At 55.1% G+C, this 18024-nt stretch overlaps 1 protein-coding gene across 4 annotated transcripts; it reads left to right on the top strand.

The window, feature by feature from the left end:
* The first annotated feature begins 8156 nt into the window (after positions 1-8156).
* On the top strand, positions 8157-18024 carry EFS (embryonal Fyn-associated substrate). 4 transcript variants are annotated; one of them, XM_077908653.1, is made up of 7 exons: positions 8160-8472; positions 12558-12638; positions 12725-12836; positions 13091-13231; positions 13335-14057; positions 14421-14510; positions 15627-18024. In XM_077908653.1, exons 2-7 carry the CDS (start codon positions 12628-12630, stop codon positions 16059-16061), a joined length of 1512 nt encoding a protein of 503 aa, XP_077764779.1. In that variant the 5' UTR covers positions 8160-8472; positions 12558-12627; the 3' UTR covers positions 16062-18024. The 4 variants fall into 4 exon arrangements, with proteins under 4 accessions (XP_077764778.1, XP_077764777.1, XP_077764779.1 ...); XM_077908650.1 differs by having other exon boundaries at positions 12558-12836; XM_077908652.1 differs by lacking the exon at positions 13091-13231 and having other exon boundaries at positions 8157-8472; positions 12558-12836.

The raw sequence follows: 18024 nt of genomic DNA, 5'->3' as shown, positions 1-18024 counted from the left end.
TTGACCCTCAACCCTTCTGCTCTCTGACCCCTTCCTCCCTTTTGATGACCCCAGCATCTAGGACCATCATCTAAGACTTCTTTCTCACTGTCCATTACCCACTCCTTGACTTCCCCTCACCCTCTTCAGTAGCTGCCAACCCCCATCCCACCCTTCCCTGACCTCTTCTGGATCAGGGATGCAGGCCTAACCCCACAGGACTGCCAGGAATGCTGGATGTGCAGAGTCTGATGGAAGAAGATGTGGGTGGTTGCTCCCATTGCACAAATGAGGTAAACCCAGGAAGGGGAAGGGCCTGGTTGTTAACAGCCTCACCTAAGACCCAGCAGGAGGTCTCAGCTCCAGAACAAGCCTGCCTCTGCCCCCCCACTCACAAGGCACTGGAGACAAGGGCCACAGCAGAGGCAGCTGCCCCTCTTGGGCCACAGGGCAAGTCCACCCAACCTCAGCCCCACTCCCAGCAACTTGGGCCACCGTTGGCCAGGAGAGGGCATACGTGCTCAGAAATGCTTTAACTAGGCCTGACCCCAAAGACAAGAGTCAGCCAAGGGTCACCCCTCCTGGGAGACACTGCTGAGAGGAGGTCACCTACTTTCCGCCAAGCCTTTTCTCTCCAACCTTGCCCATCGACCCCCCCCATCCCCACACCCACGACCCTCCCCGCCAGCACACTCATACACAGACAAGGTCTCTAGAATGATGTTTTCTGATTTGCATGTGCTTTCCCTTAGAAAATACTCCACTAGTAACTAGGGACTCAGAAAATAAACAAAGGGAACCAGGAATAACTGAAACTGCAAAATGAGGAGGAATCCTTCAAATGTCGTAGGGCAAAGCAACCCCAAAGCAGAGGAGTGATGAGGTCAGGGGGCAGTCTGGAGAATTGGGAGAAGTTTTTCTGGTGGGTTTGGGGGAGGTGAGGCAGGGGCTTCGGGGAAACAGGTGGTAGCTGGGAGAGCAGGAGCTCTTAAGAAAATCACTGAGGTGGGGAACACATCACCCCGCTCCCATTGCCCCCCTGTCTGCCCCATGTTCCCCAACGCCCTCTCACTTCTGCATGCCACTGGCGTCAGCTCCTGTGTATCACATGCCAAAATGGTGCCAAGCCCTGTATGTGCATTAGCTCATTTTATTCTTGCAACAAAACCATGAGATGGAAACTATTATCTCCATATTACAGATGAGAAAACTAAGACCCAAAGAAATTTAGGAACCTGCCCAAGCTTGCACAGTTAGGAGGAGGCAGAGCTGGCTTTTTACTCCAGCCCTGGCCAACCCCAAATCTAATCTGGCACACAGGTGCCACACTCTGCTGACACCTAGTCAGCTGCAAGTGGGAGAGAAGCCCCTGCAGTCTGTGCTTTCCTACTTATCCAGGTCTAGGCTGGGACAGGTCTCACCTGAACCTGCCAGAGGCCACAGGATATTCCTGCCCACTCAGGCACTCAGCCCTGCTGGCTGGGGTCCACTGCTCTAGCTAGCTCCTGATCCCCTAGCGTTTGGTCTGGCACGTGGCCACCAGGGTGGCTTTTGGTGTTCCTGAGAAACCCCTAACCCCAGAAAAGACTGTTAGAGGGCACTGCTCTTCCACAAGAGCTCAATCCCCATGGGTGTCCCCCAAATCAATCATAGCCTCAGAGCCTGACATTGGCCCAGATCTTCCCATCTTGGCCCTGTCCAGGAGGGGGTGCTGGAAAGAGCCAGAACTGATTCCAGTTGCTTGGTTCAACTGTTGATGCTGCCAGAGACCCACACTGCCTTTCAGGAGAAGCCTTTGGGGTATCTCCTGCCTCTGTACCAGAATATCCTCTGAGGAAAGCCCTAAAGAGCAGAGGGAAGGCCCCTGTGAGCACACAGTTGCCCCCAGAGCTGGCCTTTCTCCCACTGTGGTGATCACAGTTGTGACCTGAGAACCTGTGCTCTGAGTCACAAGTACCCCACCCCCTCCAGTTTGTTCAGCCTCTGTCCTTATCTCACCAGCCGCTCTGTGGGATTCCTTTGGGTGATTCCCTGCCATGAGAAACATTTTCCAGAGGGTTTCCTCCTCAGGGAACTCATTTTGGAATCCCTGAGTCACTTCAGCTTCCAGGGAATCCTTGGTGGTGTGGGGAGATATGGGTGGCAATGGGAACACTGGAGGGGGAAGGAAAGGAAAGTTCACTCCACACCTGTCCTCACTTGCCTGGGCATGGCCCTGTAGCCAGAGGGGGTTGGCTGAGCCTCAGGGAGGAGGGAAGAGCACCCAGCAGGGAAGGGCAGGAGAGAGGGGATGGAAGGCATCCCCACCCTTGGCCAGGAAAGACCCCAGGGGGTTGCAGGATGCTAGAATGTGGGTGTCCTTCTCTTCCACAGAAAGACACCCGACTCCTTCCCTGCTGCTTTGAAAGTCCTGCCCCTGCCTCTGGTCATTTCTTGACCTTGGGCCCTCCCTGGACCTTTCTCCTCATTTGTAGAAGTGCTTGTAGATTTTTTAGTTTTCGGTTTTGAGGGGGTAACCATGGATGACCATAAAACCACCAACCAGCTCAGTTGCTCTGGACTTCGGCTCCAGAAATACCACTGAAACCACAGGATTCAGCAGTCTTGCTGCAGCTCATCTGCACACACCTGATGTGAGGGCCACGCAACAGCAGTTAAAAGGCTCAAATACGGGATCCCTGGGTGGCGCAGTGGTTTGGCGCCTGCCTTTGGCCCAGGGCACGGTCCTGAAGACCCAGGATCGAATCCCACGTCGGGCTCCCGGTGCATGGAGCCTGCTTCTCCCTCTGCCTATGTCTCTGCCTCTCTCTCTGTGTGTGTGACTATCATAAATAAATAAAAATTAAAAAAAATAAAAATAAATAAATAAATAAAAGGCTCAAATACTTCTGCCTCTGCTGGTAAATCCATGCTGTCTTCAGGCTGGGGCACCTCCTGTATCATCACAACCTACCTTTGATCCAGCCACTGAATACCTGGCCTAGATGGGGGCTCTAGGCTCCCGTGTCCTGATTAGTAAATGATAATGGTACTGATTGCTAGTTATTTGTCACATCACCTCAAGTTACAAAGAGGCTTGGGCTTAGGAGCCTTCCTTCAAAGAGAGCCCTGGCTGGAGCGCCTGGGTGTCCCAGTCAGTTAAGTGCCTGACTCTTGGTTTTTGCTGGGATCATGATCTCAAGGTCATGAGATTGAGCCCCAAGTCAGGCTCCATGCTCAGCTGGAAGTCTGCTTGAGATTCTCTCCCTCTGCCCACTCTGTCTCCCTTTCTCTCTCTCTCTCTCAAATAAATAAGTCAAGAAAGAAAGAAAGAAAGAAAGAAAGAAAGAAAGAAAGAAAGAAAAGAAAGAAAAAGGAAAGAAGGAAGGAAGGAAGGAAGGGAGGGAATCTTGTCTGCCCTGGAAGACACATGGAAAATCTGGGTGAAATAGACAGAAGGCCCTGCACCTCCCTGCCTGGCCCAGGGCTCATACCCACCCATGGGGGACCCTGTGCTTACTCAGACTTGTCCTACAGTCATGGTTGCCCTGCTCATTCATCCACTCATCAGCTATTTACCGAGCATCAGTATATGCCAGGCACTCTTCTGAATGCTGAGAGTACAGAGGAGGACAAGCCAGATCAGATCTCTGTCTCCTCAGGCTTACATTTTAGGAGGAGACAAATTGATAAACAAGGAAACCAGATAATTTCTGATAATATTAGTGTCATGAAGAAAATGCAACAGTGTTATGAGACAGGAGGCTCAGGGGGGTGGAAGGAGTATCCTGCTCAAACGTGGAAAGCCAGAGAAGGCCTTTCTGAAGATGAAGAATTTGACAGGAAGATGGAAAGCACGTGGGGGAAGGGTGGTCTAGGCAGAGGCAGTGGGACAGGCAGAGAACTACAGGTGGGAAAGAGCTGGGAGGAGCTGAGAACCAGACAGGACAACACGCATGGGAAACATGTGATGAGGGCAGAGCAGGATGAGACAGGTAAAGAGGTGGGCAGGGGCCACATCACAGAGGGTCCTACCAGGTATGGCAGAGCATTTGGATTTACTCCAAGATCAGGGGGAAGGTCCTGACTGGATTCAAGCTTGATCTATGATGTGAGTTTCTCAAGACCATGCCCTCTGTCCTTGACCTTCTGCTGCCCCCATAGGGCTGGCATCATATAACAATAATAATGGTTGTTTTCATCCAACATTTATACAGCATGGGCCAGGCGCTGTTTGCTGTTCTCGGAGATCTCTTAATCCTGATAAAAAGCCTGATGCTGGGATGCCCGGATGGCTCAGCGGTCTAGCACCTTCCTTTGGCCCCGGGCGTGATCCCGGAGTCCCGGGATCGAGTCCCGCATCAGGCTTCCTGCATGGAGCCTGCTTCTCCCTCTGCCTGTGTTTCTGCCTCTCTCTGTGTCTCTCATGAATAAATAAATAAATAAATAAATAAATAAATAAATAAAATTAAAAACAAAAAAGCCTGATGCTATGGTTCATTATTATCCCACTTTACGGACAGGGAACCAGAGGCTCCAAAAGGTCATGCCAAGGTCACTAACCAGCGTTGAAACCAGGATTTAGAACCCAGGCAATCTGGGTGCTGTGGGCTTCCAAGAGAGGAAAACTGGAAATCCTGAGTGCCTGAGTTTTGAGCAGCAGGAGGAGCAAAAACAGGCCAAGGAGGTCATGATATGGGATGGAAGAAAGCAGCAGTCGGCCCTCCTGGGAGATGAAGAGAAAGTGGACCCCAGAAAGCCAAATGGGGCGTTTCCCTCCTTGCTACCTTATGAATATGGCCTGGGGAAGCCCTGAAGCCTGAGGGCCAGGCCACCTGAGGCTGCCCCCCAACTCCCCACCCCACCCCAACCCCACCTCCGCTCCTACCTCCCACTCAGGCTCTAAGTGTCCAGCTGGGTTTTATCCAACCTCACCTAAAGCCCAGAGCCTCCCTGAACAAAGTAGAATCACCTTAAACCTCTGTAGAGGTGACGGCAGAGATGAGATAAGGTCAGGAAAAGGCTCCTCCTGGCCTCAACAAAGAAACACTTTCAGTTTTTATGAAAGTACAAGTTGTGGGGGTACGGGGAGGGAGATCTCTGTGCTAGGCATTTTACGTGTATTTGCTCTTCACCAAAGACTCTGCTGCAGATGAGGAGCTGAGACTCTGAGATGTTATATAACTTGACCAAGGTCATACAGCTAATAAACCAGGATCTATTCCCAAGTCTGACCAGGTCCTTTCCCTGCCTGGGCTCTCCAGAAGCACAGTCTTGTTTTCCTTCAGGTTTGTATGCTGCTCCTCCTCACCTACATTTTTTTTTTTTAAGATTTTTATTTATTCTTCATGAGAGATACACACACAGAGAGAGAGACAAAGAGAGAGAGGCAGAGATATAGGCAGAAGGAGAAGCAGGCTCCATGCAAGGAGTCCAATGTGGGACTCGATCCCTGGACTCCAGGATCACGCCCTGGGCCAAAGGCAGGCGCTAAACCGCTGAGCCACCCAGGGATCCCCACCCCACCTACATTTATCTCCCCAGGACTGAGCAACGGCCAGTAGGCTCCAAGGCCCAACCTCCCAAACCACCATTTTTCCTGGTCCTTGCACTTCTTTCCTGCCTCTTCTGGCTGCCTTGTGGCTGTCTGAGCATTCATCTTTGGGAATTGGATTTCCTGCCCATCTCCATCTTGGGTCCCAATTCGCCTTGACAGTCGTTTTCCGTCCCCCACCCCTCCTGCAGAGCATACTAAGGTCACTCCCCAGCGGCTGAATGTCTGTGTTCCAGGCAGCCAGCCCCCCACCCCCACCCCCATCAGGGCTCAGGTCTGGAGGAGATTGGACTGGGCTGGAGGTCTCCCTTCAGATCCATCTGGAAATTTATAAGTTCTTCTACCATCCTAAGGGTTTTTTTTTTTTTTTTCTTAAGATTTTATTTATTTGACAGAGAGAACATGCACAAGCCGGCAGAGTGGTAGGCAGAGGGAGAGGGAGAAGCAGGCTCTCTACTGAGCAGAGAGCCTGATGTGGGACTCTATCCCAGGACCCTGGGATCATGAGTTGAGCCGAAGGCAGTTGCTCAACCCACTGAGTCACCCAAGTACCCCCTAAGGGGTCTAAGTCTATTCAGAATTCCTAGGGCCACGTTCAGGTCTGCCCCCATCTGTGAGCCAAGCCTAGAACCCATACTGTACTGTCCAACCCCACGTTCACCCCAGAATCTCTTCCTAACCCACCCCATAGGTCCCACTTCTCACCTCTGCTTCTTCACAAGTGCCTAGGTGTCAGGGAGGGGGAGCCAGGCCAGATAGCCCCCTTCCCTCCTAAGAAACGCCTGGATGTGTGGGCCTGGAGAATGTCAGGAGAGAAGGAAGGGAGCATCTGTTCAAGGCCCCAGGTTCACAAAGCCTCTTAAATTAGACTTCTGATGTTATCTCCCGATAAGGTTATACACAGTCATTGTCTGATTTATGCATTTGAGGTGTTAATTTGTTAAACGTAAACACTAAAAATCTACTACAGCTTCTCAATCTTTTTTGGCATCTCACTTTTTAAATACCAGGAACCTCAAAAGTGGAAAAAGGAAAGCTCCCTTCCAGCCTCGGAGGCCTTGAGGTGTGCCCCAAAAGGAAGAAGCAGGAGGGAAACGGCACACAGTAAGGAGAAATGTGGGAACCCAAGAACCCCGTCCTTTCAGCTGATCCCAGCTCCTGTGAAACAGGTCTGCCCTTTTGTGCTAGCAGGTCCTCGCTCCCGCCCCCAGCCCCCACCCCCCACCCCCCACCCCCGGGGCAGCAGAGTGAGCCAGAGTGAGGGCCGGGGACAGGCCAGGGCTGGTGGAGGAGTGGAAGAGGCGGCACGGCCCGCCCGCCCGCAGGTCCGGGGCCAGGCTCTGTTCTCTCGCCAGGGCCGGAATCCCTGTCCGGCCTCAGACCCCGGCCCGCGCACCCCCCGCCCCCTCCCTCCCCAGGAACGGCCGGCCAACCCTAGCGCCAGCGCGGAGGCAAGGCCAAGGGAGCAGAGAGGCTCGGCTGAGGACCCCAGAAAGGAGGAGGGAGCGCGCTCCCTCCCACGGGACAGATGTGGGGCTCCTGCAAGGGACGCTGAGAGGCGCGGGACCCGCGGGCTGGTGCGGCAGAGCGGGGCGTGGCGGGCGAGGGACGCTCCCCGGAGCCCGCACCCCCGCGCCGCAGGTCCGCCGCGACGTCGGGAGGAAGAGGCGCGGCCGCCGGGGCCCGGGAGGGGGCGTGCGGCGTGGCCCGAGGGTCCCGAGCTGAAACTCTACACCCGCCTTTGGAGGGTTCGTCCTCCTTTCTCCTCCGCCCCTTCCCTTCCCCTCCCTTTCCCCCTCCCTCCTTTCTTTTAATCCCCGGGACTGGAGCCCCGCGCCGGAGCCCGGAGGGCCCGAGGGGAGGAGAAAGGAGCTTCCCCGAGAGGGAGCCGGGAGCCCGGGGAGGGGAGGAAAGGGGAGCGGCGCGCGCGGGGCTGAGCCCGAAGGCCACGCGCGGCCCCCGGAGCTTTCGCAGCCCCCCAGTGTCCCCGCCCGCCCCCGTCCAGGCGAGTCCCCAGGACCCCGGCTCCTGCTCCTTCGCCTTCTCTTTGCTGCTGCTTTTGCTCCGTGGCCTTTCTCTCCGTCCCCAGAGATCCCGGGAGCTGCCCCGAGCTCCGGGGCGCGCCGAGGGGCCCTGCGGAGGGTGCGCGGGCGGGCCGGGGGCGGCGGCGCGCGGGGGCCGGGCCGCGGCGTGGGGAAGGCCGTCGCGCCCCTTCGGGCCGAGCCCGCGTGCGGGGAGCGAGGTGCCGTCGCGGCCCCAGGGCCCCGGGCGTGCGGAGGGTGACCGTGCCTGGCCGCCGGGGGTGCGAGTGTCTGGGCCGGGCGCAGCCACCTGGGCGACGCCGCCCCCCGGCCACGCGCCCCGGGGCCTTGGGTGCCAACCCGGGCGAGTCTGAAAAGGGCGAACGTCTCGGGGCGCGCTCGCCCCACGCCCTCGCAGCTGGGGCCGCCCCGCCCGCCGCCCTGGGCGCCCCGCTCTCGGCAGCGGCCCCCGGGTGGGGAGGGTTGGCCCCTGAACTCGCCCGTCCGGCCCAACCGCCCCGGCGGCTTCTCCCGGCGCTCGGGGCGGCCCCGGGCGGCCCGGCGAGGCGTCGAGCGCGGCCCCGGGAGGGAGCCCTCGCCCCTGCGGCCCCGGGGGCCGACCGCGGCCTAGGGCACGCAGCTCGGGGGCCTGGCCCACCCGCGGCCCCCGGGACGGCCCGGAGCGCGCCCTTGGATGAGGTCCCGCAGCGACGCCCCGGCCCGCCCCGCTCCTCCTCCTGCCCTGCCAAGCTGCCTCCCATCTGGGGAGTTTTGTGGGTTTTCTTTCTCCTCCTCCAACCTCCGCGGAGGCCACGACTCAGGCGCCGCAGCCGGGGGCCGCCTCCATGGTCCGGGGCGGCCGCTGCTGAAGTCAGCGAAACCGAGCTCGGCCTGGAGCAGGCCGCGCGGGAGGCCAAGGCCATGGCCGTAGCCACGTCGGTGAGTCCACCGGGCTGAGGAGGCTGCGGGCCTTGGGCCCTCACGGTCTGCCCTGCACTCCTGTCACTTTTTATTTCTGCCTTCGCTTTGTCTCTTTGCCTGGGCCCTTTCTCCGAAAGGCTGTGTCCTCCCCTCACCCCCACTTTTGTTTCCGTTTCTCCCTCTCCATCCCGAACTCCTTCTGGGTCTAGGTTCCACCTTCTCCCCTCCTCCTCCCCATTCTCCTCTTTTTCTTTCTAGAGGCTACCCCTGATGGAGGGGAGGGAGCAAGCCCAGCCCCAGGCCTGTCTGCTGTTTTATGGGAGGGAACAGATGGCTACCGGTGGTTGGCAGGGGCTTGTGACTGGGAGGCACGTAAAAGTTTGGGAGGGGGCTGAAGGAACAGCGGTGGTTCCAGGAGAGTGGGAGAGGCCAAAGAGGCCCTTCTCTAGGGGAAGGTTGGAGGGAAGGGGGGAGATAGAGCAAAAGAGGGAGATTAGGCTGGGAGAGAGAGAGAAAATAGAGGGAGGAGGAGAGGTGATGTCAGCCAGCCTCAGGCCACTTTCTGGGGACTGGGGACAAAGGGAGGAGGCAGCTGGCATGATGGGACAGTGGGAGGAGGCCTCCCAGAGAGTGTCAGGCCCACTGCCACCCCCCAGTTAAGGCAGCCACTCCCTCAGCTGGGTCCCTGAGGAGGGGGTAGAGCAGAGGTGGCCACACCCATCATCAATCAGTCTATCAGCAACTCTGGCTTGGGTTCCTTGCTTGTCTCAGAGGTTTGGCCCCACTGGACGGAATTCAAACCTTAACACAAGGAGGAGCTCTCCACACAGCCCCACCTCTTTCTGTCCAGCATGCCTTATAGTCTGGATCCAAGCAATTCTGTCCCCTCTCCACCCTTCCCTAGACCCTGTGATTCCCCAGGAATGTAAGGCTGCCGCTTACTCTCTGGTCCCCTCCTAATGGGGACTCTGGGAAGGAGCCCTATGAGGCTGGCAAGCCGAGAAGCATGGCTCCAGACATCCTCCCATACCCCTCAAGGGCAAGTTCAGTTTTTCACTCCCTCTAAGACCAAACTCCTTTGGTCTCATATCTCAATCGGTATGATGGTGAGAAGATCTTCACTCAGAGCCTGGGGCGGGGGGGTGGTCCTGAAAATAGTGGGGGTACTCTGATGGAAAGATGCTGGCTCAGGAGCTAGCTGGTCAGCTGGTTGGCTTTGTAGTCCCAGGAGGAGGAGCTTTCTTTTTACCTAGAGGTGGGGGTGGCATTTATGCTAATCAAACTTAGGATCCTAATAACAGCTAATATTTATTGAATATGTGCTGGCCTCTGTGCTGGCCCTAACCTTTGTCCTGGTTGTCTGATGCATTATCTCTTCCAGTCCTCGAGACAATTCTGTAAGGATAGTGCTGTTATTATCCAGAAATGGATATTTGGATATGGCCATGGAATTCTACAAAGCAGGAAACCAAGGCTTGGGAAGGTCAAACAACCTGCCCAAAGTCACCCAGCTAGAAAAAGACAGAGAGCCAGGACTCCGCCCGGGGTCTGAGTCCCCCTGCCTAATCCAAAGCACTAATTATTTCTTCTTCTTCCACTACTACTACTTCTTATTCTTTTAACATTATTTATTTATTTATTTGAGAGAGAGAGCAGGAGTAGAGGCACGGGGAGAGGGAGAAGAAGACTTCCCGCTGAGTAGGGAGACAGTGCAATGCAGGGCTCTTTCCCAGGACCTTGAGATCACGACCAGAGCCGAAGACAGACACTTAACTCACTGAGCCACCCAGGAGCCCCCCAAAGCACTAATTTCTAATTTGCAATTAGAAAAGTGCTGAACTAACCAGGAATTTGTGCCATCTGGTTAGCATGTTTTCTTTCTGTGGGACAATATCCTTTTAGAATCCAAAATATACTCAGAAAATGGTTTGATGAGTTTGGAATCAGGCAAAAGGAAAAGCCAGTTTGTTGTTAAAATCCCCACACCATGAGGGCTGGACCACCTTTCCACCCCAGGGAAATGCCAATTAAGAGGAACATGTACTCATGCTGGCTGAGCAGGGCCTCCTCTCCAGGGCCTTGGGGGCCAAATGCAGCCTGCTAGAGATCTTTAGCTTGAGATGTTTTCCTGAATTCGCCAGCTAACATGGATTACCCGCTCAGTGATGCCTAACCACTTGCTCTCCACCATCACTGCCTGGAATCCTGCCAGTAGGCGCAGTCACTTAGCAAGCATAATCAAACCACAATATTTTTTTGATACTGTGAGCGGTGTAAGTTTTTCTACCAAAGGACAACATGGAACCAGAGCCCTATGAGGGGTGACTGACAAAGCAAAATTAGGTATAATGAAGACTTTATATGCACTTGAGTCATGTTTGAGTCATGGACTATACTTAACCAAGTGGTTAAGTTACTAATAGAAGAAAAAAAGTAGAACCTCCTGTTTGTGATCTTGGAGAGGCAGTGGGGCAGGGGCGGGGTTTGAGAGCGTGGGCTCTGGGGTCAGACAGCCTGAGGTTCAGGTCACCTCCACCAGCAGCACCCACTCTCTGTTGCGGGCAGTCCTACCCTCTCTGTCCTAGCTGTTTCTTTTTTTTTTTTTTTTTTTTTTTTTTTATTTATTTATGATAGTCACACAGAGAGAGAGAGAGAGAGGCGGAGACACAGGCAGAGGGAGAAGCAGGCTCCATGCACCGGGAGCCCGATGTGGGATTCGATCCCGGGTCTCCAGGATCGCGCCCTGGGCCAAAGGCAGGCGCCAAACCGCTGCGCCACCCAGGGATCCCTGTCCTAGCCTTTTCAAATGGGGATAATGATGGCTCCTTCTTCATAAGGATGTTTTGAGATTAAATGAGATGAGATGAAATGAGATGATTAGCATAAAGACTTGCACAGTGTCTGGACACATAATTTGCACTTGATATCTGTGACCAACCACCTGAGCAGGTGACTCTCGAAGCAACAAAGCTTAGATGTCCCTACCAGACACAACTGGCAACAGGCTGATAAATGTATGCTCTTGGCCTGCTAGCCACCCATCTATACACACACAGACACACACACAGTAGCATGTATACTCTTCTCCTCTCCATGGTAACTTCTGCTTCCTCTGATAGAACCTTATTTGCTAAGACTGAGAATAAAACAATTGCTTCAGTTTTTCTTTTCTTCCTTTTTCTGCCGAGGCACTATCTGTGTTGGGTTTTTCCCAGGCTCTCTCAAATTGGTGGGGCTCTGCTGCCACTCAGTCTAACCTGCTTGGGGCAGGGACAGGGGTGGGGAGATGCTGCCTGGAAAACAGGGAACGTGACGGAGGTGGGCCTTCTCAGGGCTTTCTCGTGGCCTTGGAGGAAATTCACTTGACATAGGTTCATTGAGACTCAATTCCAGGTGAAGCCTTTTTGTAGGGGCTTACGAGTATAGCCATCCCTGTTCTCCCAGAGCTTACAGGGAAAGGGAAGAAACAGATTAAGAAACGAAATAGGCAAATAGTGTGAAGTATGATGGAAGAAAACAATGGTGGAGACTGACACAGAATGGGGTGGGGAGAAGAGGGAAGAAAAGACCTCTTGGAGAAGGAAACACTTAAGCAAAACTACAGGATGAAAAGGGACCAGTCAGGTGATGAGTCAGAGCAAGAGCATTCTGGGCCAAGGAAACCACAAGTGCAAAGGCCCTGAAGTGGGAAAGGATTCCTCTAATTCAGGGAATAGAAAGGAAGAGTACAGGGGATGAAGCTGGAGACAAGGCAGGACCCAGTCACGAAGAGCTGAGTCAGGAGTTTAGATTTTTAGCTTGAGGGAAATGGGGAGCTCTGTAATATTTTTTTTTAATTTTTTTTTTTATTATTTATTTATGATAGTCATACAGAGAGAGAGAGAGGTAGAGACATAGGCAGAGGGAGAAGCAGGCTCCATGCACCGGGAGCCTGACGTGGGATTCGATCCTGGGTCTCCAGGATCGCGCCCTGGGCCAAAGGCAGGCGCCAAACCGCTGCACCACCCAGGGATCCCAGCTCTGTAATATTTTGAGCACAGGACCTACCTGATGACCTGATACATGTGTGAGACCCCTCTCCCCACTTCCACCTCACCCACCAGGCCCAGCTGGCCCGGGCACTCTACGACAACACCGCTGAGTCCCCCCAGGAGCTGTCCTTTCGCCGAGGGGATGTTCTACGGGTACTGCAGAGGGAGGGCGCTGGTGGGCTAGACGGCTGGTGCCTCTGCTCTCTGCATGGCCAACAGGGCATTGTGCCCGCCAACAGAGTGAAGCTCCTTCCTGCTGGCACGGCACCCCAGCCCAGCCTCACCCAGGTGCCCCCAGCCCAGCCTGGCTCACCATATCCAGCCCCAGAGCACGGCAATGAGGACCAGGAGGTGAGAGCTGGAGCCCTACCAACCCCAAGCCAGAAGAGTCCCATTCCCCTCCACTGGTACCTGCAGCCAAGTGGGGCAGGGTGATCCCTGAAACCACAGCTCTGCACGGATCCTGTGCCATGTGAAACCTGCTTGCCAACCCTTCCCCATTGGTACAGGGTGGGGGCTGGAAGGGGTGTAAGCTCCTCTAAGGCATACATTATGGGCTTCCCTGGTCTTCACTCCTGATCCACCCATTTGCCTTGACCCCCCAGGTATATGTGGTGCCACCCCCAGCTCGGCTCTGTCCTACCTTAGGACCACCAGCCAGACCCTGCCCGCCCTCCCCTGATCCCATCTACAAGATCCCCAGAGGGAGTGGGACCCAACCGGCTGCCCCCGGAGATGCCTTGGAGGTGAGGGCTGGGTGTCCACGTGTGTGTTGGGCAGGGAACTGAGGGCTCCGTGGGCATCCAGTGCTGCGTCTGAGGATAACCGGTGACTCTGCTCCCTCTCCAGGTCTATGACGTGCCCCCCGCTGCCCTCCGAGTTCCCTCCAGTGGTCCCTATGACTCCCCTGCCTCCTTTACACGCCCTCTGGCCCTGGTTGCCCCGCAGTCACCTGGAGAGGATGAAGCTCCCTATGATGTGCCTTTGGCCCCAAAGCCACCATCAGAGCTGGAACCGGATCTGGATTGGGAGTGGGGCCGGGAACCAGAGCCCCCCCTCTACGCTGCCCCTTCCAACCTGAAACGGGCATCAGCCGTGCTCAATCTGTACGAAGCGCCAGAGGAACTGCTAGCAGATGGGGAATGTGGAGGCACTGATGAGGGCATCTACGATGTGCCCCTGCTGGGCCCAGAGGCACCTCCTTCTCCAGAGCCCCCAGGAGCCTCGGCCTCCAATGACCTGGACACCTTGGCCCTGCTTCTGGCCAGAAGCCCCCCACTCCCACACAGGCCCCGCTTACCCTCAGCTGAGAGCCTATCCCGTCGCCCTCTGCCTGCCCTGCCTGTCTCTGAGGCCCCCAGCCCTTCCCCAGCTCCATCTCCTGCACCGGGCCGGAAAGGCAGCATCCAGGACCGGCCTCTACCCCCACCCCCACCCCGCCTGCCTGGCTATGGGGGCCCCAAGGCTGAGGGGGATCCAATGAGTGAGGAGGTAGAGGACGATCCAGCAGGACACCGCAATGAGTATGAGGGCATCCCAATGGCCGAGGAGTACGACTATGTCCACCTGAAGGTGAGCTCATCTCCCACCAGCCCCACCAGAAATGACCCCAAGATAATCAGAGGGAGGAGTGAGGAGGCATGGGGCCCAGAGGGACCCTCCCTTTCTTTCCTCCTTCCTCTCTCCACTAGCCCTTCACCCTATGCCCTGGGACCCCAGTACTAGGCCCCATCACTTGTAGCAGGGCCACACTCCTAAACCCAGCCTGAGGTCCACAAGCCATCTGACCCTCCCACCAGAACTCAACTCTCAAGGGACTGCAACCTCTGATGGCGGGAGAGACCTGGGGAAGGGAGAGGAGGGGCCAGGAATAAGATTGGGGGCCACCTGCCCTGCTCCCCCACCCCTGCACTGAGACCCTGATCCCTCCCACAGGGCATGGATAAAGCTCAGGGATCTAGGCCCCTGGATAAAGCCTTCCCAGGGGATCCTGAACTGCTGGAGAGGGGGCCACCAGAGCAGCAGGTAACCCTGTGCAGATGGCCCTGGAGAAGGGGGACAGGGAGGAGGAACCAGCCAGGGAGAGAGATTAGGATGGGGATAAGAACTCAGTGAGGCGGAGCTGCAGTTGAGAGGAGTGAGAATTCAGCAGGAACCTGGGAAAGGATATCAGGAATTCAGAAAGCGGGGAAAGAATGTGTTGGAGAGGAATTAGAAAACCAAGCAGTCAGGGAAGCAGAGAGAATTTTGGACTGTGGGTCAGAGCTGGGCGGGGCTCCTTCCAACTGAATTCCTGGGTTCCTAAGAGACCTGGCTTCTAATCCCAGCTCCACCAGTAAGAAGCCAGGAGCCCTGAAGTCACCAGTTAATCTCTCTGGGCCTTGGGAAAAGTGAGGTGGTCTCCTGGACTGTCTAGAATGGTCCTCAGTATAGTAGCTACGGTTTATCGGGTAGTTACCAAGTGCAGACCCTGTGCCAAGTGCATCGCATGTGTCAGCACTAATCACAGCCACCGTTAGTACCCGTACAGTGCTCGTGGTGTGCGACGTTCTGTTCTAAGCCCCTTCATCCCGTGGCATTAACTGCCCTGCAGCCTTGGGAGGCGGAGACTAGAACTGACTACTCAATATGGGCAGCCGCTGGCCACACACGGCTATTGAGCACTGGAAATGTGGCTTGTCTGAATTGAAAGGCCCTGTAAATAGAAACCACACATCAGATTTTGCGGACTTAATATGAAAAAAAGTCAGTAATTTTTATATTGATTACATGTTGAAATTATAACACTTTTTATATCTGGAGTTAGATCTTTTTACCTTTTTTAACATGGCTACTAGAAAAAATTCTATTACACATGTGGTTCACGTTGATACTGGACCTCCCCATTTTAGAGATAAAGAAACAAGTTCAGAGATTCGTTGGCAATAGTTTGAATCCAGATTGATCTGACATAGACTCCGGGCACTTTCTGCCACTGGCAATGAGAATTTAGATTTTCTGATGGGCAGAGGGAAGAGCCCAGGTAAAAAAGAAGGAATGGGGAGCAAAGGAAGGGAAGGGGGGAGGAGGGGGGAGGGAGGAAGCGATTGTAAAAGTAGCACTATTGAGAACCTGCCCGCCAACCACTCCTCTCACCCTCAGGAGGCCCTGTCCCCAGGGGAGCCACTGGATCTGCCCACCGGAGATCTGCAGCTCCTGCACTTCTACGCAGGGCAGTGCCAGAGCCACTACTCAGCACTGCAGGCAGCCGTGGCGGCCCTGATGGCCAGCACCCAGGCCAACCAGCCCCCACGCCTCTTCGTGCCCCATGGCAAGCGGGTAGTGGTGGCCGCTCACCGCCTGGTGTTTGTTGGGGACACTCTGGGCCGGCTGGCAGCCTCCGCCCCTCTGCGAGCGCAGGTCGGGGCTGCAGGTACGGCGCTGGGCCAGGCACTGCGGGCCACCGTGCTGGCTGTCAAGGGGGCCGCCCTGGGCTACCCGTCCCACCCCGCGGCCCAAGAACTGGCACAGCGCGTGGCAGAGCTGGCCGGGCAGGCCTTGCAATTCACCACTCTGCTCTCCAGCCTGGCCCCCTGAGGGCCCCTCGGCCCTGCTCTGCCCCTCTCCTGCCTACCCCTTTTGGGCCTTGGGCAGCCAGAGAGCTCTGTTTTAGGGACCAGGAGAGGTGGGGCCATCTTTCCGGTCTTCTCAGTCTCTCACAGAGATGTCCCTCCCCCTCCCACAGCTTTTTGTACGAGCCGTTTTGTATAAATTATTTATATTTAGTATTATTCCCTGCTTTGTCAGGGGCAGGTGCCAGGCCCTTTGGGGCAGGGAGGAACTGGTCTCTTCCCTCGGCCTGGGGTGGAGGTTCTTGGTCACAACACTGCCACCCACCTCTGGAAACTTGGCCCCACAGAAATCAGGTGACTGAAACCTTGGGTCACTTGGAACCCCTGTCTTGTCCTGGTTCTTGGCTCTAAAACATCAGCACCTCACTGTTAGCTGAGGCTGAGGGCAGGACGTTGACTGCGCAGAAGGTGGAGGTCTGGGAGAGGCCCGAAGGCTCCTCCCCCCAGGAGGCAGGACGGAGTGGGGCCTCAGTAAGCCCTGCTCTCTGGTTCTCTGATTCTGCTTCTTGGGTGCTCGGGGAAGGGGCCGGGCCTGATGCCCCTTGGCCAAACCTACAGGACACACACTGTGGACAGAATGTCCTTGGGTTTGGGGGGAGGTTTTGCTCTTATTTTCAACAACTATTCATTCGGCGGGCTTCAGCTCCCATGATGTGCCGAGCACAGTCCTGAGGGTACATTGTGGAGTGGGGTGAATATAACCGAGTCAGTTAAAATAAGTAAATAACAAAATAAACAGGGTGATGTGAGGGACTAACTGGTTGAGGGAGAGGCTGTTGAAGGACTTTGGACAGGATGGTTGAGAGGTGATAGCTGAGGGCCCAGGGATAAGAGCCCCAAAGAGAGTCTGAGAACCAGCATTGCCAGAAGGCAGACACTTATTACTGACTGGTGGCCTTTCCTCCAAGACTTCATCATCACACGATATCATTAGAGAGGTGCACGTGTGGAGAGATTGGCCTCACGAGAACCTTGAAAGGTGCCATGCTGAAGAGATCACCCCAGTGAAGGTCTGTCTTCAGCTTAGCGCCACAGGAGCACTCTGGCCAACTGGAAAGTGCTGCTGGCTAACCTCTCCTTATGGGTGCCCTCTCTTATGTTAACCCAAGAAGGTCTGGCCCCTTAAATCCCCCTTCCCAGGCCTCCTGCTGACCATCCTTCTGAAGGAGCTGAGGGGCCAAATGAATGCAATGTGTCGAATGAATGCAATGTGTCATTAGTCCATAGTCCTCAAGCTTTGGTGAAATTGACAAGCCATGGCTTAGATGGAAGATCACTCCAGGCACTTACCACAGGAAGAAGTCCAAGCCACCGATCCATTGCTTCATCTCTGCTTTCCCCAGATGACACCTTGGCACTGTGACTGGATTAGAGGCTCCCCAAACTTCAATCACAATCTGAGTCTCTTGCCCCACTCTGCATTTGCCTTCTCCATTTTGGGTTCCTTCTTTCTCATTTCACTCAAAGAAAATTCACTTCCAGATTCTGGAGTCACCCAAACTTACCCTTGGGTGTTGAAGATTTATATCAGAGCTATTTTTCATCATCTCCCAAAAAGAATGTCAAGAGATCAACCTGGAAATAGAGGTTTCAGTGCAAGTCCCAGATCTGCCTTGTGCCTATCTGCAAGTAAATCTTGTCAGTCCCTTTGAGTCCAGGCTTTATCTTTAATAAGAGGATGATCATAATGGTCTCACGGGATTGTGAGGCCATAACAATAAAATGCCTGTAAATGGCCCAGTGCCACATAAAGTTTATTATGTCTAACTCCAGGACAGGATGCCTGGGTGGGTCAGTGGTTGATCCCTGGAGTCCCGGGATCAAGTCCTGCATCGGGGATCCCTGTGGGGAGCCTGATTCTCCCTCTGCCTGTGTCTGCCTCTCCGTGTGTGTCTCGTGAATAAATAAAATATTTTTAAAAATAATAA

Source organism: Canis aureus, chromosome 9, assembly GCF_053574225.1.
Source record: "Canis aureus isolate CA01 chromosome 9, VMU_Caureus_v.1.0, whole genome shotgun sequence".
NCBI lineage: Eukaryota > Metazoa > Chordata > Mammalia > Carnivora > Canidae > Canis > Canis aureus.
Note: the sequence above shows the minus strand (reverse complement) of the source record. Positions and strands in the feature narration are given on the sequence as shown.

Bases quoted from the DNA above. Each gene is read 5' to 3' on its own strand.
- EFS (XM_077908650.1), top strand. The intron at 12,837-13,090 runs GTGAGAGCTGGA...TTGACCCCCCAG, and splicing joins ACGGCAATGAGGACCAGGAG to GTATATGTGGTGCCACCCCC. The intron at 14,511-15,626 runs GTAACCCTGTGC...TCTCACCCTCAG, and splicing joins GGGGGCCACCAGAGCAGCAG to GAGGCCCTGTCCCCAGGGGA.